General features: G+C 55.2%; 1 protein-coding gene across 1 annotated transcript in view; it reads left to right on the forward strand.

The window, feature by feature from the left end:
- Window positions 1-26,848, forward strand: part of SHISAL1 (shisa like 1) — a 44,047-nt gene that overhangs the window by 13,364 nt on the left and 3,835 nt on the right. The window contains exon 3 of the mRNA XM_034987330.1: window positions 627-944. Coding sequence (XP_034843221.1) covers window positions 627-944 — 318 coding nt within the window. The remainder of the gene's footprint in view (window positions 1-626; window positions 945-26,848) is intronic.

Raw genomic sequence — 26,848 nt, forward strand, 5'->3', positions numbered from 1 at the left:
GGCCCCAGGGGAAGGGTGGCATCAGCTGAGTTCCCGGCAGCACATGGGGGTGTGAGGTGGCCCAATGTGGATGCTGAGGGCCAGAGGTTTATGGCTCAGGAAGTTGGGTTGGTTTGTCCTAAGACTTCCTGCGTTTGCCCTGGGTCCAGTAAGGTAGGGAGGAGCTGTGGGGGACAAGGGGCAGAGGACGCAGTAAGGGATGTAGGAGAGCATCCCAGGAGGGAGGAACAGCATAAGGAACCAGGGGGCAGGCAGGCGGGGGGCACCCACAGGAGCCAGCTGGGGGTCCAGGAGCGGCTCCCACGCTGGGAGAGACATGAGGGTGAAGGTCCTTCCAAAGCCCTAATGAAGGGGGGCCCACTGGGATCCCTGCCCACGCTAGGCTCCTCGGGGGGGAGATGCTCCAGGGGACCAGGGTGCAGGGGAGTGGATTCCAAGGATCTAGGAGGAGGTGATCGGGCAGGTGGAGGGAAGGAAGTAGAGGGTGGGTGTGAGGATGGGGAGCCTGGTCTCCCTGCCCCCCCAGGGAGGTTGCTGTGGGACCCCGAAGTAGCCCCATGGATTAACTCTGTCGATGGAGGTTGCTGTGCTCTTTCCCCTCAGCGTCTGTCTCTCTCTTCCCCCAGCAATTACACCGCCCTGCTGGGAGTGTGGATCTATGGCTTTTTCGTGTTGATGCTGCTGGTCCTGGATCTTTTGTATTACTCGGCAATGAACTACGACATTTGCAAGGTTTACCTGGCGCGGTGGGGCATCCACGGACGATGGATGAAACAGGACCCCCGGCGGTGGGGCAACGCTGCCCGGCCCCCCCCGCCAGGGCAGCCCGCCCCACAGCCCCAGCCTCCCCCAGGCCTGCTGCCGCAAGCCCCCCAGGCCGTGCACACGCTTCAGGGAGATGCTCACAGCCCACCACTGATGACCTTCCAGAGTTCATCTGCCTGGTGAGTGCTTGCGATCAAGGCCGCCATGGTGGATCACTTGTCTTTGCCAAGCCTGGAAGATAATCGGGTCGTTATTGCTGCTGTGTTTGGCTCCTTGATTACCTGATTGTTTGCTTATCTTATTTGCCAAGAAGGATTTGAAGTAGCCCATGATAGCATGCGCCTGGGCCAGAGTCAAACGCGAGGTGGAAACGGAGCTTGGGAGCCCGGCTTGCCAGTTCATTGCACTTAGAGACTGGTGCGGGAGTGATTGCCACTGAGCAGTTAATGGAGTTGCGAGTTTCCTGGCTGCCAAGGCAAAAGGGGAAATTGGATGGCTTTCCAAGTTTTCATGGTCAAATGAAGCAAATGGGTTTTTGGAGGCTGGGGATAAGCTTTTTCAGCATGAAGTTAGGAAATAAGCATATTACTGGGTTGGTTCCTTATGTTCACATGCACTGAGTCTCTTAAGAATGTCTGAGGCAATGCAGGCAGGCTGCTTCATGACGGCTCAGGGGAAGCGAAGGGAGGCAGTGAGGGAAGTGGGTTACCAGGGGGTTAGCCTAGTAGCCTGGCTGCATGTTCAAACCTGACTTTCTCTACTGTGACTCTCATTTCTGCCCAGTCCCAGGCCAGTGGGAGGTGGGGTAGGACCGACCGTCCCTGGGCAGTACAGACTTGGACGGAGGGAGGAGGGCTGTACATTTTGGGGCAGGAACCCACTGTGAGGGAGGACCGCACAAGGGACAGGAACCAGGCAGAGGACAGATGCCCCAGGCAAGAGGTCGGGTGTGGGGTCCAGATGCCCTGTGAAGGCTGAGCTGCAGCCACGGGCACATGGGATGTGGGGCACATCACCCCAGAACATCCCAAGACTGAGCCCAGGCTGCGAGATCCGTCCCAGAGCCCACCTGCCAGCAGGTGCACAAATTTTCAGCACAGTGATTACTGTCAAGTCTGTGAGCAGTAAACCCGACCTGGGTGCGAGTCCCAGCTCTGCCATTTACCAGCTCTGTGTGCAGGCAAGTTACCTCAGCCCTGCTGACCTTCCCGTCCTTAGGAAGCAGTGGAGAGTAAGCATGGTCCCCTGCCAGGGTCCTCGAAGGGTTAAATGAAATATCTGGCACCTGGTAGGTGCCCAGTTAACCATGGTGCTACCTTGTTGGAGATGTCACCAAGCTAGTTAATGATCATTAAATAGCTAGCAGGTAGCGACCTTTTCAATAATGAATGACTTAAATAATTCATAAGATACACTTAAATCAGCTTATTGATCGAATAATTGCCCCATCTATCATGCAGAAGACAAAAACACAGCCCTGTTCAACTCAGCTTGACAAATGCCCACTGAGCTGGTCCCCTGGGTCCTTCCCCCGCGCCAGGCTCTGGGTGATGTCAAGGCGATGGGTGGAGAATCTTGAGAAGGAGAGAGAGGCACAAACCCACGCAAAGCTGCAGACCATGAAACAGACCTGGCCCCGGCGATGGGGTTTTCTGAAATGTGGGTCTCTGGCAGCAGACCCACCTGGGGTGTTTATCAAAATAAGTTCCTGGGTCTCATCCAGAGCCCCCTGACCAGGAAACTCTGGGGGTAGTGCCTGAGGTACCGGAGTCTGAGAACCCCTGGAAAACGTTGTTACACGGGGCCGAGTGTTTTGAGAGCTGGGATTCTTCCACGTGAACAATGGTTTTCTCTCTCCCCCATTTGGAACACCTCGTGCCTCCCTGAGCAACGGGCTTGCCAAGCTTGCTGGGCTTGTGCATCAAGTCCAAACCAGAGCCCGAGCTCGCAGTCCTTGAGCCCTGCTGTCTAAGTGGGAGACATTTAATTTCGGAGCTCGGAGGCTCTTCGTGTCCCCCCTGGTTCCCGTATTGTGGACTCGGGATGATGCTCCCATAGCCATATGAGCGTTCATAAAACAGATCATCAGAAGCCTGTGAGGATGTGATGCGGGATAAAGGATTCACTTGGTGTCTCCCAGCTCTGGTCTGCCCTCGACACCCAGCGTGACCTTGGGTGAGGGGCTTCCTGCTTGGGCTTCCACCGTACCCACCACGGGGAGAGGGGATGGACTTGGTGGGACCGTCACCCATCGGCCTCCTGGCGGGAGCCCATGGTTCTCGCAACATCTGTTGAGCACTTGCTGTGCCCCTTGGCACCACACTTGCCATCTCTGTCTTGCTGCACCCCCATGGGCTCGGTGCCGGGGCAGAGAGGTGAAGTGGCTTCCCCAAAGTCGCCGGCTGGCAGTGGGGCGGGGATCAGGCTGCAGCCCTCTGTGCTGACAGAGACCCTACACCCCCCGTGAGCACAGCAGAAAGGACAGGGAGTGCGTACCCATGTTCCTTCACACTGTCCACGGGGGCTCGTTCCCCACTGGCCGCCACCCCATCCTGGCCCTCTGCCAGGTGCTGGGGACAGGGGACAAGTGACACACAAGACATGAGTGAACCGTCAGGGGAAGACAGAAGGCTGTCACACAGCCTAGGGGCGGTGCCAGTGGCGGGGGGGCGGGGCATGGCCAGAACAGATCCGAGCAGGTGTCCTGGACAGAGAGCCAGGGCCACGACCGCGACCCTGTGGTGAGTGTGGCCACCGGGGTGTCAGCAGGTGGCAGGGGGTGTGGCTGGGGCAGGGGCGGGCTATACTCAGTGCTTCTCCCAGAACAAGAGCTAGTGTCTGGGCCGCTTCATGTCCGAACTGTCACCCTGGGTCCTCCAAACAGCCCCCTGAGCACTTCCCCGGCATTGCGGAGACGCGGACCTCTCGGGCACAGACCCCACCAGTTGCTCCCCTGCTCTTCTACCTCCAGGGCCCCCGTGCCCCCGTGGTCCTGTGCCCCCTTCCAGCCCGGCATCCCCACCACCCAGCTCTCTCTCCAGCAGAGCGACCTCCTCCTACCCGCCTGCCCAGCGGCCGTGCTCTTCCCCTTCCTCACCCACAACCTGAAGTAGCTTCCCTGGGGACACCTGCCACCTTGCCCCTTGGTTCGCAGCTTTCTTGTCGGTGGCGCCTCTGGGCCTTCCTGCCCCTGCCCGCAGCTGAGACCCCTAGCAGCCCTCAGAGTCCTGCCAGACTGCCTGTCCTGTTCCGACTGTAACGCGACTGGACGCCCAGCCCCACATGACGCGGCCGCAAGCGGGTCATTTGAGTATTATCAGCACCCCTGGCATGACCACAAGCAGCACATCCGTTTGGGGCTGGAGTTGACCACCCGGGTCCAAGAGCTGCCCATACCGATCGTCGGCTCTGCGGCCTCGGGCAAGTCATTCTACCTCCCATGCCTCAGTTTCCCCATGAAGATGTCAGGGGTCATAACTGTCTTGAGAATTAAAGGGGAGGATGCTTAGGGAGGGGCTTGGCCCACCTCCTGGCCCATGTTGTCAGTCCTTTTGGTCACTTCTCGGGTGGGTAGATAAATGTGGTAGGGGTCCTGCCCCCCAGAATTGACAGGGACATGCAACCTGCACTCACCCAGTGCCCTGCACGGGCCAGCCACGTGCCACTGTGTCATCTCTCGTCTGCCCACTGGGGTAAGGATGTTGTGCCCCACTTTCAGATGCGGAAACTGGGGGGCTCGGAGGTCATCGGCTTGCCCGATCACCCAGCAAAGGGGAGACTGAGGCAGGGCCCCACCCAGGGCTGAGTGGCACCTAGAGTCAGTGGTCTCTCTGTTGGGGGCTCGCCCACAGGGGGAGGGAGGAGCCTCCTGTCAGAACCTGGGCCAGTGTGTAGGACTGACTCAGCCCCCCAAAGCTGCTACTGAAAAAGCAACCCTGGAGGCTCCATGGAGGAGGCGCACGTCCACCTAGGCCCCGCTCCATGGCGCCAGACACACCCCATCCAGCTCCAGCTCCAGAAATGCTGTGTTTCAGCCACCAGCCCGCAGCCCCGATTGTCTCTGCACGCAGTGTGGCCCGGGCCCTCAGTCCCTGTGCTGTGGGCCGGCCTGCAGGGACTGGGGCCTTCAGCTACCCCCTGCTCCCCTGGCTCATGTCCTCCTCGCAGAGGGGGCGCCCTTCTGTTTCACATGGTACCGTGTCCCCCCCCCCCTACAGCTCTTGTCTCCCAAATGCCGGGAGCACCTCCGTCACCCTGCCCTCCTCTTCGCTCGTGCTCCCAGGGCATCCGACCCGCAATGTGGGCTGCAGCTCAGCTCCCTCCTCCTCCCCGCTCCCCTCCCTCCCTTTCCTCTCCCTTCCTCCCCTCTTCCTTCCCTCCTTCCTCCCTACTCTCCCTTTCCCTTTTTTCCTCCCTTCCCCTTCTCTCTCTCTCCCCCTCCCCCCCTCAGTTCCTTCCCACACTCAGCATTCAGCCAACACTCCCCTCGCTCCAGCCCCCACCCACCAGGCCCAGGCCCCCCACCCCCACCCCGCTCCCCCAGGTTTGTCCTTGGCCCCGCACCTCCCACCTTCTGACGATCCCATCACCGATGTTAGGCCACGTTCTCCCTCAGCCAGAACCTAAGCCCAGGCCACGGTAGGGACCTCTGTGTCTGGTGCTCGGGGCACACAGTGGGTGCGCAGCAGATGCTACTTGATCGAGCTGGAGCACCCCCTGTCACCTCTGTCACCTCACACCGGCCCTCAGGCCTGCTTCTTTGTGCCACTGCCCACGCCAGGGGCCCTTGTGGTCTAAAGGGGAAGAGAGCAGGTGGCTGGGGCACCACCCGCACCACCAGGGGCTCCGCGTGGCCTCAGCGCGCTCGCCGCCACGTCGCACTGTTAGCCTCTGGCTGCCAGGGGGCCGCCAAGGTATGGCGCTGTCATCCTTGCTGTCACAGACACATGCCCCTCCTTGCGATGGTTTCGGGGCCCAGGCGGATCAGCCGCGGCATGTGGGCACACACACCTGCCTTGAATCCCAGCTCGGCCCCTTGAGGTCGCTTCACCTGCCGAGCCTCGACTTCCTCACCTGTCAAATGGGGACAATCGCAGCCTGACCCCCCCCCATAGTCGCCATTGTTGAGCACCGAGTGCCCACCCGGGACCCCAGCCTCCCACTCCGCCCCCCCCTGCCGCAGGACCTCAGCCCCTAGCCCGCCCCCGAGGCCCTCCCCACCCCACTGCTCTCTCTGAAGCCTCGGGCCCCCTCTGACCCATGCCCGGAGCCGGCCGAGCGCTGGGAGCCATGGCTGCACATACCGTGTAGACACCGCCCACCATAATTATTTCCCTTGGCTGGCCCTCGTCACTCCTGCAGTGGGAACTGAGCACAATGGGATTATCGTCCCCCTTTACAGATGAGCAAACATAGGCCCAGAGAGGGGAAGTGATTTGCCCAGGCCACACAGTAAGTCCGTGGGCTGGAGCCAGATGTCCCCCGTCCCAGGTCTCCCAGGACCAAGTAGGACCCTGAGCCAAGTGCCACAGGCCACTGCCTGCCTCAGAGCCTCTTCCTGCTTCGCCCCACCTCACTCCTTCCCCTGTGGCCTGGCCCCCTCTGGCCCTTGTCAATTCACACCTCCCTGGGGAACACTCCTATTCATCCTGCAAAACCTTCCCTGAGGTCACAGGCTCTGGTCGGGCCTAAAGGCCTGAGGCCCGGTCGGGGGGTGTGGGATGGGGCAGTGACAGGAGGACAGGAGGCTGCCCAGCCCCCGTGGCCTCTCAATCTTTCAGAGCTCAGGGGAAACTCCCTGACTTGGCCTGGGAAGATGGTTGTTTGTGTATCTCAAACTTCAGTGGGTGTTCAGTCCCCTGGGGTCTCGTTAGATTTGCCAGTTCTGATGTGCATGATCTGGGTTGGGCCTGGGAGGTGCTGCTGCTGCCAGTCTGGGGACCACCCCTTGAGGAGTGGGGACAGAGCCATGCTGGTGGAGCTGGGAGCTCCTCTGCACGGTGGTCTCTGAGACATCAGGGCCCAGATTGATGGAAGGAGCTTAGGGAGCCAGGGGTGCTATCTCTGGAGTCCATGGGGGACCCTGACTAACCCGGCCCCCCAGGCAGGAGAGGAGCAGTGCGGAAAGCCCCAGCCAGGGTGGGGCTTGGGTGTCACAGAAGGTGGCACATCACCTGAGACCATGCAGAACCAAATTGCGTCAGGCTTTGACCAGTCCCGCAAGTGCCTGTAGTGGTAGAGGGGGTGCCCTACCCCCACGAGGCTCCCAGGTTGATGGGGCAGGACAGAGGACAACTGCAGTTACACAAAGTGCCCGGAGAAGCTGGGCGAGGCCACGATGAACTGCAGGGGAAAGAGGAGTCAGGGCAGGCTTCCTGGAGGAGGAGGAGGCAAGGTGGAGGCAGACCCGGGGAGGTAGGGGGAGTTCACCGGCTTGGAACAAAATGGAAAAGCCACTTCAGACAGAGGAAACAGCACAAGTAAAGACCACAGGGACCCTGGAAATTGCAAGAGGCTTGCAGATGTCATGTGGCCTAAGGCAGAACCAGACTCTGGGCCCTGATGTGCAGAGCCCCTCTCAGCCCACAGGCCTCTGCCCAGCGGCGAAGCCCCCGCAGCAACTGCTGCTCTCACCTCCTGCCTCCCTAACCCAGAACACCCTCTGGCTCTTTACGAACTCATTCATAGGCCTCCCCCCGTGGGTCTCCGGAGTTTACCCGACCCCAGAACCTTCCTCCCGATAAAGCTCGGGCATCACTTTCTTCTGGGCTCTGGGGCCAGATCCTTGATGTGTGGTTTCTGCAGGAGGCCACCAGCCAACAGCGAGAAATTCCAGAAAGCCAGAAGACAAAAAGGGAGACCAAGTATCTTCTTGGCATCACATCAAATACCAAGGAGGCATCCGTGATTGGAATTCAGAAGACCGAGAATGTCTGCGTGTGGGCGGAGTTTCAAATCCTGGGGCTCTCAGCTGGACTAGGAAACCCTGGGCCTGTCCCCCAGAACCCCTGTCCTTCCCAGCTGGGGCCCTGGCTTCCTCCCGCCCCAACCCTGTGCACATGGAAGGCACACACCCGCTTCCTCACCACCTGTCTCCACCGTGTGCACACGGCTTTGGGGAAAACCCAGGAAGGTGTTTGTTCAGCAAGGCTGCTTCACGATCAGGGAGGACCATGGAGGGTGGCGTGACAGGCCCAGGACCAGACGCCTCATTGGCTGTGTGTCCTCAGACAAGTTGCTGACCCTCTCTGAGTCTCAGCACTTCCTGTCGACAATGGTGATGAGAGGTGAAGGAGGGGACCTCACCCAGTGCTGAGCACAGAGTAGGGCTGCAGGGAATGTTGATTCCTTTTCCGGAACCATGTCCTCACCCCTCCACCAGCAACCAGCAGGCCTGTCCTTCCTTACCCGGCGGATGCTTGGCCCAGGGAGGAAGGCTTGGGTTTGGTGCTAGGGAGCAAATTTAAAATCACAGCCAAGCAGGTGCCACACAGAGCGCTCAGACAGCGTGCCCTGTGTTCCTGGCCCACCCCCGCTAGAGTATTAGAATGAGGGTTTTGGCTGCTTGGTTGGCTGCCTCGTCCCCTGCTCTCAAACACTTATTTGATGAATCCCCATTTTACAGATGGGGAAAGTGAAGCGCAGAGAGGTTAGGTAAGTGGTCCAGGGTCACCCAGCTGGTTACTGACAGACCCAGCGTTTGAGCACAGGCAGTCTAGCTCTGGCCAGCTTAGAGGACCGCTCAGGGCCAGGTGTCCAGCCTCGTCCCCTAGGCCGGGGAGCCAGACAGGACAAGGCAGGCAGGAGTCAGGAGACAGAGCTCAAGGGCCTCAGATGCCCCAGGAAGCCTTGGGCACATCGTGACCCTTATGGGCAGGAACTGGCTCTCTGCCGCAGGTACTAGCCAGAGCAAGACCCAGGGCAGGGGGAGGGGTCAGGGGCTGGAAGGAAGATGGGGTGTGGGGTCCAATTCCAGTCCAGAGAGGAGCAGGGACAGGAGCCAATCTTCCCACCCCCATCCTGGGCCGGGCACTGAGCCGGGCACCAAGCTGGGCACCTGACTCAGGGACACACAATGGCAACGAGCTATGAGCTGTGATAGGAGGGAGCCCAGAAGGCATATTGTCCAGACGGGGCATCAGGGAGAGCTTTCTGGAGGAGATGACAGCTGGAATGATCTTCAAGGATGAGTAATAATCAGGCAAAAAAATAAGGGGGTAGGGTGTTGCTGGTGGGAGGAAGAGCATGTACAAAGGCTTGGGTAAGGGTCAGGACCCTCAGGGTCTCCACAGGGGACAGCTGTCCTGGAACAGAGATCATCTCAAGGTTCTCTTCTGTAATAGAATAATCAGATTCTTTTTTTCTGGTGAGAGCCTCTTTACTGATAATATTCCACAAGAGGCCAGAAAGGCCCCCTGAAAGTCTTCTGGGGCTCACAGCCTTCTCTCTTTCAGCTCCTGTCCCTGCCCCAAGGACCACTGTAGACCCAGACAGAGACCCCAATTCAACCGGAAGGAATCAGTCAGCGTGCTTAGGACAGACTGGGCCTCAGGGTCCAAAAGAAAGGACCGGACCACATCCAAAGCCACCGGGGTCTATCCTAGTAGATTTTCTTACTTGTAACAATGAGTAAGCTATGCTCTTGGAGCAGAGGGGAGGGGCTGAAGGAAGCAGTTTGGAAGGAATACCATGGGCAACCCAGAGTTCAAATTCCATGTCTGCCCTCCTGAGTCCTGGGACCTGGACAGATCCTGCAACTTCTTGCCCCCTCCAGGCCCCCAGAAGCTCAGGGGTCATCAGGAGAGGGTGACGAGGATCCCGGCAGCCCAGAGCCAGAGCACGGATCCTGATGGCTGGTCCTAATCATTATTCCCCTGCTACTTCCTCCACCGAGGAGAGCTCACGGTTTCCTTCCCTTTTATGCCTAATTTTCCATTATAAAAGTGCCCTGCTCACTGGACAACACGGTGGGTGGGGGGAGAGCAGACACCAATGTCCCCCCCCCCACTACAGCCCGTCGTCCCCTGAAGCTCTCTCTCCACCTTATAGCTATTACCATCTGCACATCAAGTTGTGTGTCTTGGGTTTTTAATTCAACATTCTGTCTCAACGAGTTTCCCGCATTAAGTCTTCATAACACTGTTTTAATGGCTGCCTTAATTGTCCTTTGAGAGATGATGAGCCATAAGTCGGTGACCCACTTCCCTGACTCGGGCCACTGGGTGCTTCTGAGTCCCCCCCCCCCCCCCCGCAGTGGTTCTCTTTCCACCTCTCGGAGCATTGCTCCGTCTCATGCTGGGCCCCTCAGCCTCCAGGACAAGAGGGTTTCCAGATGTGGGCATTGGGCATCCCTGCCCAGGTGAGTACGGCCAGTGATGGATCGCTCACTCCCTTCAGAAGCCCCCTGCCTCAGTGGAACAACCCCACCTGCTACAAAGCTCTATTTTTTTTTTTACAGGCAGGAAACAGAACATTTAGATGCAAAACCTGTTAGAGGCAGACAGACCTGGGTTCAGATCTTGCTCCTCCAGTTTTTGATTCCTAGAGTACCTCCAGCAGGTGATGTAGCCAAACTCCCCTCACCTGGAAGCAGGATGCTAGAATCAGTGCCATCTGGCTCAATAAGAGGAGACGCAGAAGATCGTGGCATACAGAAACCACTCGCCAGTGTTCCTCCTGTCTCCCCTGGCATCACGTCAGGGTGTGGCAGGCTTTCTGTGATGTTGAGGACACCAGTCAGCTGTCCCAGGGTCCACAGCCCTTCCTGAGCTGAGCACTAGCTGGCCAGGGAACAGTCAATACCCAGAAAGGGTTTCAATGGATGAGTAGGAGTTTTCTGGAAGTGGAGATATGACCCTCTAGGCAGAGTGCAGCTCAGGCTAAGTCCCAGAGGATGGGAAAGGCTAATGAGAAGTGGGGAGCCTTGGGGAGCTCCAGGTCCTGGGTACCACCCCGCATGGTTCCCAGCCCGTCATTGGTCTCCTTCATCATCAACGTAGCCTTAGGCACCAGAGAGCACTGGGCTCCTTCCTTGACCCTGTTCTCTCCATCTCCACCCACCCGTGGGAACTCCACTGGCATGCCAGCTCCAGACTTGTCCCTCTGCACCTGACTTCCGGGTCTGTCTCCAGGGCGGTGCCCCCCACCCACCTCGCCCCGACTCCAGACTCAGCTATGCAAATCCTGAGTCTTCACAGGCAGCCCTTCAAGTATTCAGTAGACATTGCAAACTGGCACAGCCAGTGTCCTCTGCCCTGCCACCATCTCCTCAGGACACAATCCCTGACCCTTGGCCACTTCACACATCCTATCAGGGACATCAGGAAAATGGACCCAGAATCCGCCCTCTGCACCCCTCTACCGAAACCAACCATCTGGTCCATCCTCTTGCCCAGACTGAGGCAGTACCTTCTAAATCTCTTCCTGCTTCTATCCTTCGTCCCCCACAGCAGCAGAGCAATCCTTTTAAAATGTAAATCAAAACCCATGGATGTCTCCCCTCTCTCTAGAAGACGGAAGAATTCAAAGTCCTTCCAATGGCCCACAACCCGATCTGATCCCTTTGTCCTCATCTCCCCCGATTGCTCCAACCACACTGGCCTCCCTGCCATTTTGCATTTTCTGCTTTCTTATGCACGTGGCTTAATACTTTTCTAATAACGATGTACACATCGTTTTGCATTCTAATTATACTCACTTAGCATTAAATTAGCCATTACCTGTGGTTTTACTTAATTTTTCTAAATATCATTTTAGTAGCTACCCAGTAGTCCTGATCCCACATGCTAGCATTTACTGTGCTAGTCCCCTACAGCGAAGCATTTGTACAGCTTACAATTGTTTTTATTATGACAAATAATACTACAGGAGGGTAAACATACTCCAGAAGATTAGGGGCAGCAATAAGCACCTTTAAGTGTTTATGGTTTTCCCTTTTATGAATTATTTCCTCTGGATACATTCCAGGCAGGGAAATGATTGAGTCGAGGGGGGTGACATCTGTATGGTTCTTTGTACCAATGCCAGCCTCCTCCCCAAGAGGACTGTCACCAGCAGCAGCTTGTGAGGATGGACCCTCCTCGTTTTTATGTGTTTGCATTTCTTTGATTGTTAGCTGAGGCTGAACACCTTTCCTTTCATTTGTTAATTAACTGTATTTCCTCTCTTGTGGGTTGCCCATTTATGTTACTGCGCCCCCAAGACAGGTGGTAATTGAAGGCATTTCCATAAAGCAACTTTTATTTTCCAAACTTCAGCTCCTGGGTATTACTCTTGTCTGTGTATTTCCTTCCCCTGTACTGTTTACTTAATACATTTTTAATTGGCTTTAAATCAAGTCACTTTTTAAAAAAACTCAGACTTGCTCTAAGCAATCATATCTTTGGTTTAAGATACACATTAAAACAAATGTATAGGGACACCTGGGTGGCTCAGTCGGTTAAGCATCTGCCTTTGGCTCAGGTCATGATCCTGGGGTCCTGGGATCGAGTCCTGCATTGGGCTCCTTGCTCAGCAAGGAGTCTGCTACTCCCTCTGCCACTCCCCCTGCTTGTGCTCTCTTTCTGACAAATACATGAATAAACTCTTGAAAAAAAAATCTTAAATATATAAACATAGCCAAGATGTGCTGGGGTCAACTTGCACTGGCTCATGAGAGTTAGTAGTTAATTTTTTAGGAATTTTGTGAGCCCGTTGTTGAATACAGACACTATAAAAATTAAGCGCTATAAGCCGACAATTAAATAAATTCTATGAAACACAAAAGTAATAGACATTCGAAATCATCACTTCCTAGTGATTTTGCTACATTTCCTATGATCTATGCTCTTGAGCTTTTGTATCTATTGTGTCTGTGTAGTGAAACTTACATAATGTTGCCTATTCTGCATCTCTTCCCAACACTGTTGACAGTACTTACACCATGGAAATGGGCAGCAAATGTTACAGATCAGGGCTCTATCCTCTCAAGATCTGGTCATTGAATATTTACTGGCATGCGACTGCGTGTAACCTTTCAAACGCTCATGTGTTCAGCACCTCCGACCATCTGCCTGCCCCGTGGTCTGTGAATCTTAGTGCAGAGCTGTGAACGTGTCCTTACAGGCCTGTGAAACTGGATCCCAGCACTTCCAGGAACACCCATAGACAGGCACCCCGGGCGGCTGTAGCCGGGGCAAGAGGCAAGGTGGTTCTGAAAAGGAGATTCATGCTCCTTCCCAGAGCAAAGAAAGTAAGGGAGATGAGAAGGCAGGAGGACCGGTCAGAACTTCTTGTCATCCATCTGGCCCTTGGTCCCCGGAGGGAACATCTTGGGCTGTCCCTTTGCAAATTCGCCAACCCCATCTGCTTTTGCTTCTCAGCACCAGTGTGCACGGTGGCGAGGATGCGGCCAGACACCATTAACTCACTCCAACCTGTGCTTGCTGAGGGTTGGCCCTGCCCTGGGCCAAGTGCACGGACTAAAATGTAAGAGAGGCACATACCAGTGATGTGCAGAAAATCAATCCTGGCCACTTACTTTACCTGGAAAATCAATGTATTCGGCCACAGGGCAAATATACCTTAGAGAAGGTTTTGGTAAAGTCTCTTTGAAGATGCTCTTCCAGCATGAACTAGACCAGACTTAACTGTCTGCAGAACCCTCTTCCAGTTCAAGTTCCAGATAGAAGTTCACTGCCTCTGGGACTGGGACGCAACCTCATGAGCAAGGGCCATGAGTCCAACCAACCAGATCTGCAGGCCCTGTGACCTTGGACAAGTCACTTGCTCCTCCCAGGCCCATTTGCCTGGACGTGAAAATGGGGGCGGGGGGGGACAGAAATGGAGCCCACTGGGAGCCTGGCACAGAGCCGGCGCTCAGCCACAGGGCGCCCCATTCCCAGCGGCATGCTGCCAGATGGCCTGATTAGACATGCCTCATCCTGGAGGGGGCTCCTGCGGTCCTGTCCCCACTCCCAGCCACCCAGCCCCAGGGGGGACCCACACTGCCCAGCCAGCACACTAGCTTGGAATCAATTACGATTCCCAAACCCAGTCACTGTGGCCGGCTCCTGTTTAAACAAAGATGCCAGTTTGAGTGAGCAATTAACAAAGAGATGTTTCCACAGAGGCCTGGACAAAGCTGGGGAAACATTGCCTGCGAGAAGAGAGGGTGTTCCTTCACGTCAATTGGACAGCAGTTCCGTCCGATTGCCCCCCGGGCTGCAGCAGGGTAATGTGGAGACCGCAGGATTGCCATGAAGGGAAGCCGAGGCTGGGCCCACGGCTGTTATGTGTCCCCAAAACCATTTAGTTCAGGGGCTCTGGACAGGCCCGGCTCCCAGATCGGGCACCCCAGGGCGAGAGAAGCAGGAATTTATCTCCATCGGTGTGGGCCAGGGAGGACCAGGGAACCTTTCCTTCTTTATTCCCTCCATCATTAAAACTCTGGCCTTAACTGCGAAAACATTTGCTTCCAAGGATAGATGCTTGTTGGCGCAGTGAGACTCTCCCAGCGTGGGCATCCCGCTGCCGTCAGAATGATGGAAACCAACTCTGGCCTTCGGGCCGGGAGGGCGCCAGTTCCTCATAAATGCCCTCCAGAGTACTCTTCCTGTTACTTCTGAGGCGCCCCAGAGGGTGCCAGGGAGAGTTCCTTGCCAGATGGCTTTGGCCGCGGGCTCCAGGTGTGTCTCCAACCCGCTCAAGTATTGGGACCTATGGCTTCAGGAATTGCTGGATGTGGCAGCCCATGGGTGGCAACAAGGACCCCGGTGTCCCCTGAGGTCCCCTGGGCTGGGCTGGCACGGACTCTGTGCTGCCGAGCTGTGTGTCCTTGGGCAGGCTGCTTCACCTTTCTGAGACAGCAGTGGGGAAGCAAATAATCCCCCGTGGCAGGGCTTTCATGGGGTTGCCATCTGAGGATGTGCTGAGGACCTCCAAAGTCTCCCCTGTCCCTGTCTCTGTCTACTCTGTCAGCAGGAAAAGGGGTCCCTGCCAAACCCCTCCTCCACCCCCTCCACCCTGGCTGAGGTTGCTGAGAGCTTATGTCATAGCTCATCAACCAGACAAGAAAAGGATATTGTGCTAGATTGTTCTGTCGTCAGCTTGGTGAGCCTGGGGTCTTCCTATCCCAGAATCCACTGCCCTGGTAAGGCCGGCCAGAGTTGTCTGAGTTTTGGGAAGCCCCAAACAGCATCACTGGGCCCGAGAAGTCTCAGAGCCAGGGAGGCATGGCTGCAGAGGTGCCCCAGGCCCCCGTGTGTCTGCAGATTTTCCGTCTGTGTCCGGCTCTTCTTCCAGACTGCTGACCCCGGGACGCAGATCCCGCAGACATGGAAGGCAAGACCCTTCCATGGGCCCCAGGCCCCCTCAGCTGCCCCTCAGCTCCCAGCCCCCCGCAGATGGGTCCCGTTCTCCCATCCAGTGCAGCTGAGGGACCCTCCTCTGAGACTTCGACTCCCCTTTCTCGACCTTCCCTGCCCCAGAGTGTAGAAACAGGGGTTCCTAGAGTAAATGCCTTGTTCCGTGACAGCCCAGCGGCTGTGGCCCAACCCCCCCCCAGGCCCTGCCAGATGCTGTCACTCACATGACCCTGAGGGGCACATCTTCATCACCTCTGACGTCCAGATGTACCCCCGGCCAAGGTGTCTGTTTAATGGAGCGCTGCTTACTTCTTCCCGGAAAAGCCATTCCTCAGGCAATGGTGTGTCTCATGATTGATGGCATCAGCAGGGGGAGGACACGCAGGGCGCCACAGAGTGGCTGTCTTGATGGGGGAGATCGTGTCCATTAGTTTAAGGAAACCACGGGGCAGCAAAGCACTTTGAGCAGCAAGTGACTTGGTCAGATGGGAGCTTTGGTGAGAGCCCCCCGCTGTGGGCAGGGCTGACTGTAGGAGGGGGGGTGTGGAGGCAAGGAGGCCGTGGGGAGGCCGTGGGGAGGCCGTTGCTGTGCCCCAGGGAGGAGACTATGGCAGTTTAGGCTGGGGGCGGTGGGCTGATTTGGAAATGTTTTGGAGGTGGTGCAGCCAGGATTATGGAGGGATTGGACCTGGGGGCAGGGAATGGGGGCACCCCGGACGGCTGTAAGGTCTGATCTAAGTGACGTGCGGTGTTGCCACAGATGAGGAAGGACCCCGCTGGAGGAGAGGCGGAGCAGGAGTCCCAGGCATGGCGCGGTGGGGCCTGTTGTCGCTGGCTGCGGCCGGAGCCCTGGGCTGTGCACGACCGGTGAGGACGTATAAAGGTTGAGCGTGCATCCTGAGGCCTGGGGCGGGTCCCAGGTGGGCAGGAGCTGGGGAGGTGCCAGAGGGACAGGTGTGTGCCAGGTGGACAGCAGGGGGCACCAGGAGGGTTGGTGGGCTCGCGACATACTGCCCAGGATATATAGCCTTCTCCCCAGCTCTGGGGCCAGCCAGGAAAGCCAAAGACTAGGGTGGGTGTGCGTGAGTGTGCGTGCGTGAGGATGCGGTGTGGACGTCGTCTACACGTGTAGCATATGCTGGGTGTGTTGTTGGGGGCACGTGTGGGGGGTGCGCGTGTGGCTATGTGGTTCGGGCTTAGTGGGCGTGTAGTATGATGTCTGTCCATGCTCACGTGCTTGGGTATGACCCCGGCTCCAGCCTCGGCCCCTCCTGCCACATCTGTCCCACCCCGAGGGCAGGAAAGGGGCCTGGGGCGCAGGCTGGGGAATCTGAGGCAGCCCAGGTGTGCCATAACATAAAAACAGCCTCAGGTCAGCGGTCGCCAGGAGGGAGCACAGAGATTTGCGCGGTGCCGGGGTCAGGGGACCAGGAGCCATAGACGGTCAAGGACAAAGTATAAGCAGCCCTAGAGCTAGAAGGCACATTCATTTCACAAGGATTTGCAAAACATGGACCGAAGCCTGGGTACACAGAATGGGTCAGACCCCATCTCTGCCCAGGAGACGTGCCTCCAAGCCTGGTCACCTCACTGGGTTCCCCACCCCAGCTCCCCTGTGAGCTCCTACTCATCCCTCAAAACCTTGCTCAGGCTGCGCTTCTCCCCAAGGCCTCCCACCCTCCTGCAGAGGTCTTCTCTCCCTGTTCCCCACTCTCAACACAGCCAGGCCCACGTGGTCTCTTATCACATCTGTGCCCACTGGATGGGGCAAGGCCAGGGACAGCCTGAGTCCTCCTGCGGATCCCAGTGCCTGGAGCAGAGCCCTGGGTTCAGAATCACGGCTGCTTGTCGGACTCCTTCCGCCACTGGCTTGCTGTTTCATCTTGGGCAGCCTCGTGCCTCCCTGGGCTCCGCTTTCCCCTTGTGTGATGGGATGCTTCCACAGTGTCTTTCAACTTAAAACCCCTCTGACCTTCTCTGCTGGCTAATGGAGACGCCGATCAGGGACCAGAATGGATGTGGAAAGCACTTGAAAAATTCATAACAAGGAGGCAAAGGGAGAGTCTTTTATTTTTGTAGAGCAAGAAGAGGTGGGCTTGTGGCGGAGGCTGCGGTCGGAAGAGGACAGCGTCCCCAGCCCTTTGTGGCCTTTAATGCAGAACACGGCTCTCTTGTGAAAGCCAAGGCATCAAATATTTTCCAAAGCAGCATTAAAAATTAACCCTTAGGATGTAGATGTTTAAAGACCCCAAGCTCCCCAAGCAACGTCCGGAAGTCAGGAGGGCGAAGGGCTGGGAGGAAGGCTGCACACAGGGCTTGGATAATGAAGCTCCCCAAGCCAGGCACAGCTCCCCACGGGCCCTGGGCCCCTGCCACTAAAGCTGGAGCAACCTCCGGCCCCATGTCTGCGGGGCGCCGGGCTGGTCAGCCCTCCTCGGCCGTCAGCCCTTCCAGGCTCCCCGGGGCTGCCAGATAAGTCAGGCCCTCGGCGCTGAGGCAGAGAGAGCTGGTGCATTCGTGCATCGGAAGGAAAGTCGGGGTGCAGGAGTGTGGGCAGAGAAGGTGGCAGAAGCAGGGGGCAGTGCCCACCAGACTGGCTGGGGGAATGGAGGGGATGGTAAGGAAGAGAGGGCCTCCAAAGTTCTATCTAGGACCCTGGACCGAGCCGCTGGGGATATACTGATGGGATATTCTGAGCTGGGACCCCTTGGGTGGGTGTGGCTTTGGGTACCAGCTGCGTGGGATGTCTGAGGTTGGAGATGCCTGTGAACATCAGGGAGTGATGTTAGGGCCACAGACCAGTCGAGGATCTCAGGGGAAGGTCTAGGCAAAGTAGTCAGAGCGGGGAGCAGCCCCTGAGGCAGGAGGAAACTGGGAGGCGTAGGGTCCAGAGGCTTAAAGAGGGGGTGTCCTCGGGGCACCTGGGTGGCTCAGTTGGTTGAGCAACTGCCTTCGGCTCAGGTCATGATCCTGGAGTCCCGGGATCGAGTCCCGCATCGGGCTCCCTGCTCGGCGGGGGGGTCTGCTTCTCCCTCTGACCTTCCTCCCTCTCATGCTCTCTGTCTCTCACTCTCTCTCTCAAATAAATAAATAAAATCTTTAAAAAAAAAAAAAAAAGAGGGGGTGTCCTCAGAGGAGCAGGGTCAGCCGAAAGGATGTGGGGACCTGGCCTCAGATGCCAGGACCAGATGCCCTGCCCTGTGCCCATCGCTCCCATGATGCCCCGTCCCCGCCCCCATCCCCCAGCGCAGTCGATGTGCTCCTAGAAACACAGACACAACATCTTGTCTGTGGAATCTGCAGGGAGTAGCCGACACCAGAGCATCGCCCTTCCCTCCTGCGTCCGTCTGGCCTTTCCATTCCCCGGGATGACAGTCACCTTCTTTCTCAGGGAAAGAAAGTGAGGTTTCACATTCCATTCTTTTCAAATGACACAATGTCCTATAAAATGCAAAGTAATTCCAGTTTGTCCACAAATAAGATCTTTGTTGGGATAGTTTCTACCTTTCCTGGCGACCCAGTGAGCAGGCAGTGAGGGGGTACCCGGGGCACTTTAGAGAGAGGGCTGCCCTCCGTTCCACCTGCTATGAGCCGCGTGCACACTGGGTGCTCAGAGCTGGGACCCGCGCCCGAGCTCACCTCCCATCTCTCGCCTAACACAGGGAAGGATGACATGAAGCCATGATCCAAAAGTTCAAGATGAGTCTTAGGAACACCTGCTGTCAAGGTGTTGGTCGAGCTGACTCCTTCTGAAGGCTCTAGGGGAGAATCTGCTCCCTTGTGTTTTCCAGCTTCCAGAGACATCCACGTTCCATGGCTCGTGCTTTCCATCGTGGCTCTGCTCTAACCTGTTTCTGTCCTCACCTTGCCTTCTCTGACCCTGGCCCTCCTGCACCCCTCTTTGAAGGACCCTCATCATGACACTGGACCCACCTGCATAACCCAGGATGATCTGCCCATCGAGGTGTCCCCAACTTACTCCCACCAGCAGACTCCCTTTCACACCGTGTGAGGCCACATTCACAGCTTCTGGGGACCCAGACGGGGACCTCTTTGGGGGCCTGAATTGTGAGGGGCTACTCATCGTGGCTTTATGTCACATCTTCCCAATGCTTGTGTTACACAAACACACCTCCTCCAGGCAGCCTCCCAAGACCGCCTCTTCCGTGGCTAAAAGCTCTGCCCTAGGGGACTCTGCTCTCACCTCCGCGGGGTTGCCGTCTCACCCGGCACCATCCAGTCAGGATGCCTGCCCCGTTTGCTCCTTGTAAGACGTGGATACCAGCACCCCCCACCCCCGGGCTGCCGTGGGAATGCGGTGGAAGGCATGCTGAAGGCTCCTAGCCCCGCACCCGGCAGAGTCAGGGCCACGCAAACCGCAAACCGAGCTATCATCTCTCTGAGGGGCACATTGTCTGCAGCTCACCTGGCAATTAGTCATGTTGGGCCTCATGACTCCTCGGCTTTTGTCAGCTGTGATTGTCACCAAGACTCCGCAGCCTTCTGGAAGCGTTCATTCTTATTCAAATTGCCAGGTGCTCTGTCTTATCTTCCCAGTTAGGTTGCAGACACCAGCTGAGACACTCCTCCTCCCGGTGGGCCCTCCGCCCTGGGTTCCAGGCTCAGGCTCTGCAGCTCTGCACCTCTCCACTGTCGGGGGGTGGGGGGGTAGGGGGGAGGGCAGCAGTGGCCTCTGCCCTGCTGGCTCCCGCCGGCTCCCTGCCCCCAGCCCGCCAGCCCACTTCCCTGCACCAGAGCTATGCCCACGCACAGGGGTGAGCAGCCCAGACTGCTCCCAGTTCCACGCTAACTAGACAACTGACCCTGAGCAAGTTCCATTTCCTCCCCGAGCCTCAGTCTCCCCGTCTGTACATGGGGGAAATAACATGCCTGCCTAGCAGGCAGAGCTCAGTGAGCCTGTGTGTGGAATACCCAACACTGGACTCCTGCCCGTATTAGAATTAGGAAGGAGCGCCCGTGTCTGCTCTCGGAGCCCTAGGATCACGTCCAAATGCCTTCGCCTGGCAGGGGACGTGCTCGGTGGCTGCCACCTCTCTAGACGCGCCCTTGCCAGGAGCATCTCGTGCCGCCCACTACGAGCCTCTGAATGGCCTTGACTCAGGCTGTGCCCTCCTCCTGCTTGCCTTCCTAATCTTCCCGATCCTGCTCAGGCCCCAGCTCGGCCCCTGCTCGGCATCAACTCCCCGAGAGTTTTCCCTGAGCCCCGCTTCTGCCTCTGTCCAGGCTCTGCCCCTGGGGCCCCCAGGCCGTCACCCCTGATGCCACGTGGACCTCCCGCTCTTGTTTGGGGATCCCCGTGTGGCTCCCCTACCAGCTCAGAGCCCTTAAGGGCAGGACCCACACCTGACTCAGCACCCAACGCAAGCCTGGCAGATTCCACCAGTGAGGGCTTCCAGAAGGGCCTAGTAGGAGGCGTTGGCCTTGGTACTGAGTGAGAGGAGCATCGGGGGCCCGGCCCCAGTTTCTGCCAGGCTTTTGGCAATGAGGGGCCAGGCCACCTGCAAAGTGCCTGGGAGGACCAGCAGCCCCAGGGAGAGGGGCACGTGGCTCTCGGCAGTGGGAGCTAGCTGGACAGTTTCCTGCACTCATGGCGTGGCCAAGGTGTGGTTGCCACAAAAGCAGAACAGAAATTGACCTTTGCTGAAGCTTTATTTTGACGCACGGTGCCCCCCAGTGCAGGGGCTGCAGTCGGGTGACGGGCCTGGTGGTGTCCAGATGGGCCAAGCCAGAGCTGTCACCGGCCCGGGGGTGTCCACAGCAGGGAATGTCCCTGTTGGCCAGCGATGAGGATGGTCCCACATGCCTGGAGTGGCATCAGGTGGGTTCTGAGGCCCAGAGAGGTTAAGTGACTTGCCCAGGGTCACACAGCTTGCAAGGCATAGAGCTGAGATCCAAACCCAGGCCTGCCCCAAGGCCAGTGGCCATTACCGCCCCCACCCCCTCTACAGTGCCATGTGGTACTGACTGCCACAAAGACACGCTGCGTGGAAGGGGTGCCCTGGGAGCAGGGTCTTGAAGGATGAGTAGGAGTTTGCCAAGTGGACAAAGGGGAGGTGCTCCCAGCATGTGGGAGCACACTCAGGTATTCTGGAGAGTCCTTTGAAGTGGAGATCACAAATGTAGAAACAGTAATAGGAATCTGGTGGGAAGAGGCCCCAAGTGCCCAACTAAGGCATCAAAACTTTCCCTTTGAAGAAACCATGACCAATTTTTTGAACATTATTGATTTCAAAATATTTCATTCTGTATAAAAGATAAAAGAATATATGTAAAATGTATATATGAGACATAAAAAATAGTGAAGTCAATACCATGTTCCCACATGAAACAGCTCTATCAAGAGGCCCTCCGCGTGCCCCCCCCCCAACGCACGCACGCATGCACGGTGCCACCAGCCTGGATCTCGTGCCTGCCATCCCCACACATCTCCCTCTGGGCAGTGACTGGAGCAGATTTTGCTCTCCAGAGAAAGGGCTCTGGGGAAATACAGGGGCTGGTCTGGTCGTGGGGCCCAGAAGCAGGGACAGCCTCGTGGAGGCCTTGGCCAAGGTCAGGAGTGATGCTGCCTCCCCTCAGAGAAAGGGGAGCCTCATTTCCACATCAGCCTGGAAGAGCAAAGACGAGGGAGCAGGGACATTGCCTCTGGCACCATGTCTCAGAAGGGCCACCAGAGGCAGGGAGGACCAGGCTGGGAATGATGGGAGAGATTTGACCCACATTATAAAAGTTTTCCAGCTAACTGAACAGTTGAAAGGGCAATGGGCTATGGGGTAGTGAGTTCCCTGTCCCTGGGGGAAGCCAAGCAAAGTCTAGACAACCACCTGGACTTGCTCTGCAAGCTTCTTCTGACTTTCCTCTTCCTTTGGTCCCTGGGGCTTCCTCTGTCTCAGCATTTTCCTACCTGATGCCACCATCTACCCCTCCATATGGGGTCCCCAAGGCCAGAGTCTGAATCATCTACTCCATGCTTCCCCCCACCTAGGTTCCCAGGGGCTGAGATAGAGCAGAAAACACAGCACCAGGTAAGCCCCGCTCTTGTGGAACAGACAGGGTGGTGGGAAGACAGACAGCCCTCTAATGAAGGAGACAGCACATCAGTCCTTGAGGAGCGTGGCAGTGAGCAGTAAGCAGGGCCTTGGGGGGTGCAGGGGGGGTCAGGAAGGCCTCCCTAAAGAGCCATCTGCACCAAGACCTGAAGTTGTTGAGAAAATGAGCCATGCACAGATGTCTAGCCAGAGGGAACAGCGAGTGCAAAGGCCCTGAGGCAGGAGCACCCAGGAATGTTGGGAGGAACCACAAAGATGCCCGTGTGGCTAGAGAGGAAGACAAAGGCGCATGACAGGAGGCCATGTCAGAAAAGTATGAGGGGGCAGCATGGAGAGTCACCAGAGCTTTGGTAATAAAAAGCCATTAGAGAGTTTCAAGCAGAAACGATTTAATATATATATTGAAAATAGACAAAAAAACACAGGGAACTCTGGCTCCTGTGTTGAGAATACACTGTAGGGACGCAAGGACAGAGAAATCTGTCAAGGGTGTTGAAATCCTCGAGGACTGTGGCTTGGACCATGGCAGCAGTGTTGGAAGTGGTGAGATTCTGTGTGTATTTTGAATAGATGAGATTGGCTGATGGGTTGGACCTGGGCATGAGACCAAAGGAGTCAAGGACAGCTCCCATTCTTTTGACCTGACTACTGGAAGGATGGAGCTGCCATCAGCTGAGAGGGGGACTGGGGAGGAGCGGGTTTAGAAGGTAACATAGGAGTTCGGTTTGGGATGTGTCAAGAATGACACCTGCTAGGCGCGTGAGGGGGATATCCAGGAGGTGGTTGGATGTTCAAGACTACAGTTCAGGGAAGAGTCCTCAGCACATAGACGGGATTAAAGTCACAAACCCCAAAGACAGCTGGGACAGAGACAGGAGAATGGGAGGTGTGTGAGCATGGTGTGTTGGGGCAGCCGACAGACTGCCCTCCTGGACAGCTGCGTGGACCTTTCTGATATCTGCATCCTTCATGTATGGGGAGCCATTACTTTTGAACCCAGTGCCCTACGGATGGACATTCCATTGATCCTAAGGTCCACTATTGCGTATGAATGAGCTTGTGTGTACTTTGCCCTTGTGCGCATATTTGGAGGATAAATTTTAAGTGGAATTGCTGGGCCAGAGGGCATGTGCATCTGTAACTTTGCTGCACAAACTGCCTTCCAGAAATGACCCTGATGTCCCTCCTACCAAGAATGAAGCAGAGGTTCTCCGCCCATCCCCCCGCCATCATCCAGCAGACACACGAGCCCTCAACCTTCTTGATCTTTGCCAGTGTGAGGAGTGAAGGCTGTGGACGTGTCCTGTTATTTGTGCTCCAGAATGCTGTCTCATTATGGCTTTAATTTGCATTGCTCGTATTTTAGACTTTGGATTTGCGATTTGACAGTTTTTCTTCTTGGTAATTGGTCTGTTTAGATTCTCTCCTCCTGGATCCTTTGGGTAATTTCTGTTTTGTTGGAAATTCACTCATTTTGTCACGGTTTTCTGATTTAGTTGGACAGAATTGAGTGGGTAGGCTCCCTTGCTCTTCTCTCATTATTTGTCTGGTCACTTCATTTTACCGAGCACCTGCTCTGCGTCTAGCATCATTATTGGCGCTGGGGATATGGTTGTGCACCAAAACCAACGAAAAGTGCTACTTTTATGTACAGATACTTTTTAAAATATGTATGTAAAATCTGTGGCCTGTTAGAGTGCTGTAAGTGCTAGAGAGAAAAAAAGTATGAGAACAGGGAAAGAGTTTGAGAAAGAGTGCAAATTGATACAGTAGTCACAGAAGGACTCAGGCACAGGTGACTTGAAGACAATGAGGGAAGAATCATGTGTTTATCTGGGAGAAGAAATGGGTGCAGGTGGTGTGTTAGTCTAGATCCTCCAGAAGCACAGAACCAATGGACAGATGTAAAAGTAGATATTGATACACTGTAGATACCGATATAGATATGCTGTAGATATAGATATAGACACGCTGTAGTTATAGACTTGCTGTAGAGATTGACACAGACTAGATTTAGATACACTGCAGTTATAGATATAGACATGCATGGATGTAGAGACACGTAGATATAGATGTAGACATGCTAGAGATATAGACACCCTGTAGATGCAGACACACTGTAGATATAAAGATACGCTATAGATATAAATACAGACTTGCTATAGATATAGATGCACTGCAGTTATAGACACGTATCAATATAGAGACACATAGATATAGATATAGACGTGCTGTAGATATAGACTCGCTGTAGATATAGACGTGCTGTAGATATAGACTCGCTGTAGATATAGATGTGCTGTAGAGATAGATACACTGTAGATACAGATATACATATGCTGTAGATATAGATACAGACAGCCCGTAGATATAGACATGCTGTAGATATAAATATAGAAACGCTGTAGATATATAGACATGCTCTAGATATAGATATAGATACGTTGTAGATATAGATACGTTGTAGATACAGATAAGCTGTAGTTACAGACACGCTGTGGATATGGACGTAGACACACTGTAGACATAGATACAGACATGCTGTGGATATAGATAGACACAGCTTAGATTAGATACACTGTAGATATAGATACAGACCTCCTGTGGATATATATATAGATAGACTGTAGATGTAGATACACCATAGATACAGATAAGCTGTAGATACAGACACGCTGTGGATGTGGATGTAGACATACTGTAGACATAGATACAGACACACTGTGGATATAGATAGACACACCTTAGATTAGATACACTGTAGATATAGATATAGACCTGCTGTAGATATATATAGATAGGCTGTAGATGTAGATACACTGTAGATCTATACACGCTATAAATACAGGCATGCTGTAGATACAGATATACTGTAGATAGAGACACACTGTAGAGATATTGACACCCTGTAGACATAGGTATAAGTGTATAAAGAGATTTACTACAAGGAGTTGGCTCGTGCAGTCTTGGAGGCTGAGCAGTCCCACGGTCTGCAGCCGGCAGGCTGGAGACCCAGGAGAGCTGATGGTGTGAGTGTCGGTAGGGATCCAAGTCTGAAGGCAAGAGAGACCGACGTCCCAGTCGGAAGATAGCCAGGCAAAGGAGGAATTCTCCCCCATCAGTCAGTGTGTTCTATTCGGGCTTTCAGTGGACTGGGAAGGGCTGTCTGCTTACACATTCTGCTGACTCAAATGTGAGTCTCTCCCAGAAACACCTTCCCAGACACACTCAGAATCATATTTGAGTGGATATCTGGCCCCACCCCACTGGCCCAGTCAAGCTGACCCGTAAAAGGAGCCATCGGGGATGGAGTGGAGTGAATAAAAGAGAGAAGACAGGGACTTGATCAGAGAAGATGGAGAGGAAGCTTTTGGCTTCCACTCTGATGGGACGAGGGCCATTGAGGGTTTTGAGCTGAGCAGTGATGTAATCTGACTCAGGTTTTCACAGGATCCCTCTGGCTGCCAAGGAAGCCCCTGCAGGAACCCTGTGGGCTGGGTCTGTGGTGGGAGAAGGGGGTACAGGAAGCAGCTAATGGATCGGAATGGACTTTGAGAGGAAGAGGGGGGGCCAGAGATAGCCCTGGGGCTCTGATGCAAGCAACCGGAAGGATGGACTTGAACTTAGTGAGGTCAGGACGATCATGGGAAGGTTGACTGGGGAAGAAGATCCGGGTTTTAGTTCTGAGAAGGTTAAGTTTGAGATGTGTGGCAAATCTCCAGTTGCTGATGTCAAGTGGACAGTGTGGAGATAATGTGAGAGCTTGAGGCCAGAGAGTCATCAGTGTATAGAGTGAGCCCCTGCGAGGAGAGGAGCTCCTCAGGAGTGAGTGGAGGTGGAGAGGAGAGGAAACGGGAAGATGGGGAGGGACCCGGCGAGGAGCCTGAGAAGGTTCCAGAGAAGCAGAAGGAGAACCAGGAGAGGGTCCGGAGTGTCCCAGAGGCAGGAGGAGTGATCCTCTGGGTCAGCGGTGCCCAGGGGGCAAGTAAGAAAAGGTCTGAGAATTGACCACTGGATTTAACAACACAGAGGCCTTTGGTGACCTTGACCGGGGCAAATTCTGCAGAATAGCGAGGGCAAAAGCCTGTCTGGAGGGACGAAGGGACAGTGGAGGAGTAGAAATGGAAAACAGAAGTGTAGGTAATTGCCACGTGGCCACTTCCTCTTTCCGCCTCCAGATTCACCAACAGCTAACGTTTCAGTGTTTTTCAAAGAACCAGAAATTGGGTTTATTTATTCCTTCCTTCCTCTATTTTTAACTTCATTTCAGTTTTGATTTATCAGTTGCTTTCCTGTGCCTTTCTTGAATTTATTTGGCCTTTTCTAACATTTTGAGTTGGATAGTTAATTCATGTTCTGTTTATTAATATCAATATTTAAAGCTGTAAATTTTCCTCTGAGCATTATCTGAGCATCCCACAGGTTCTGAGATATGGTATTTTTATTTTTATTATTATCTACCTATTCTGAAATTTTAGTTTCTTGGCTCTCTGAGTCATAAGTTATTTTAGAGTTTTTATTTATTTTTTTAAAGATTTTATTTATTCATTTATTTGAGAGAGAGAGAGAGAGAGCACATGAGAGGGGGGAAGGTCAGAGGGAGAAGCAGACTCCCTGCCGAGCAGGGAGCCCAATGCGGGACTCGATCCAGGGACTCCAGGATCATGACCTGAG

The sequence above is a fragment of the Mirounga leonina genome, unplaced genomic scaffold (assembly GCF_011800145.1).
Source record: "Mirounga leonina isolate KUSES-001 unplaced genomic scaffold, KU_Mleo_1.0 Mir_418, whole genome shotgun sequence".
Classification (NCBI taxonomy): Eukaryota; Metazoa; Chordata; class Mammalia; order Carnivora; family Phocidae; genus Mirounga; species Mirounga leonina.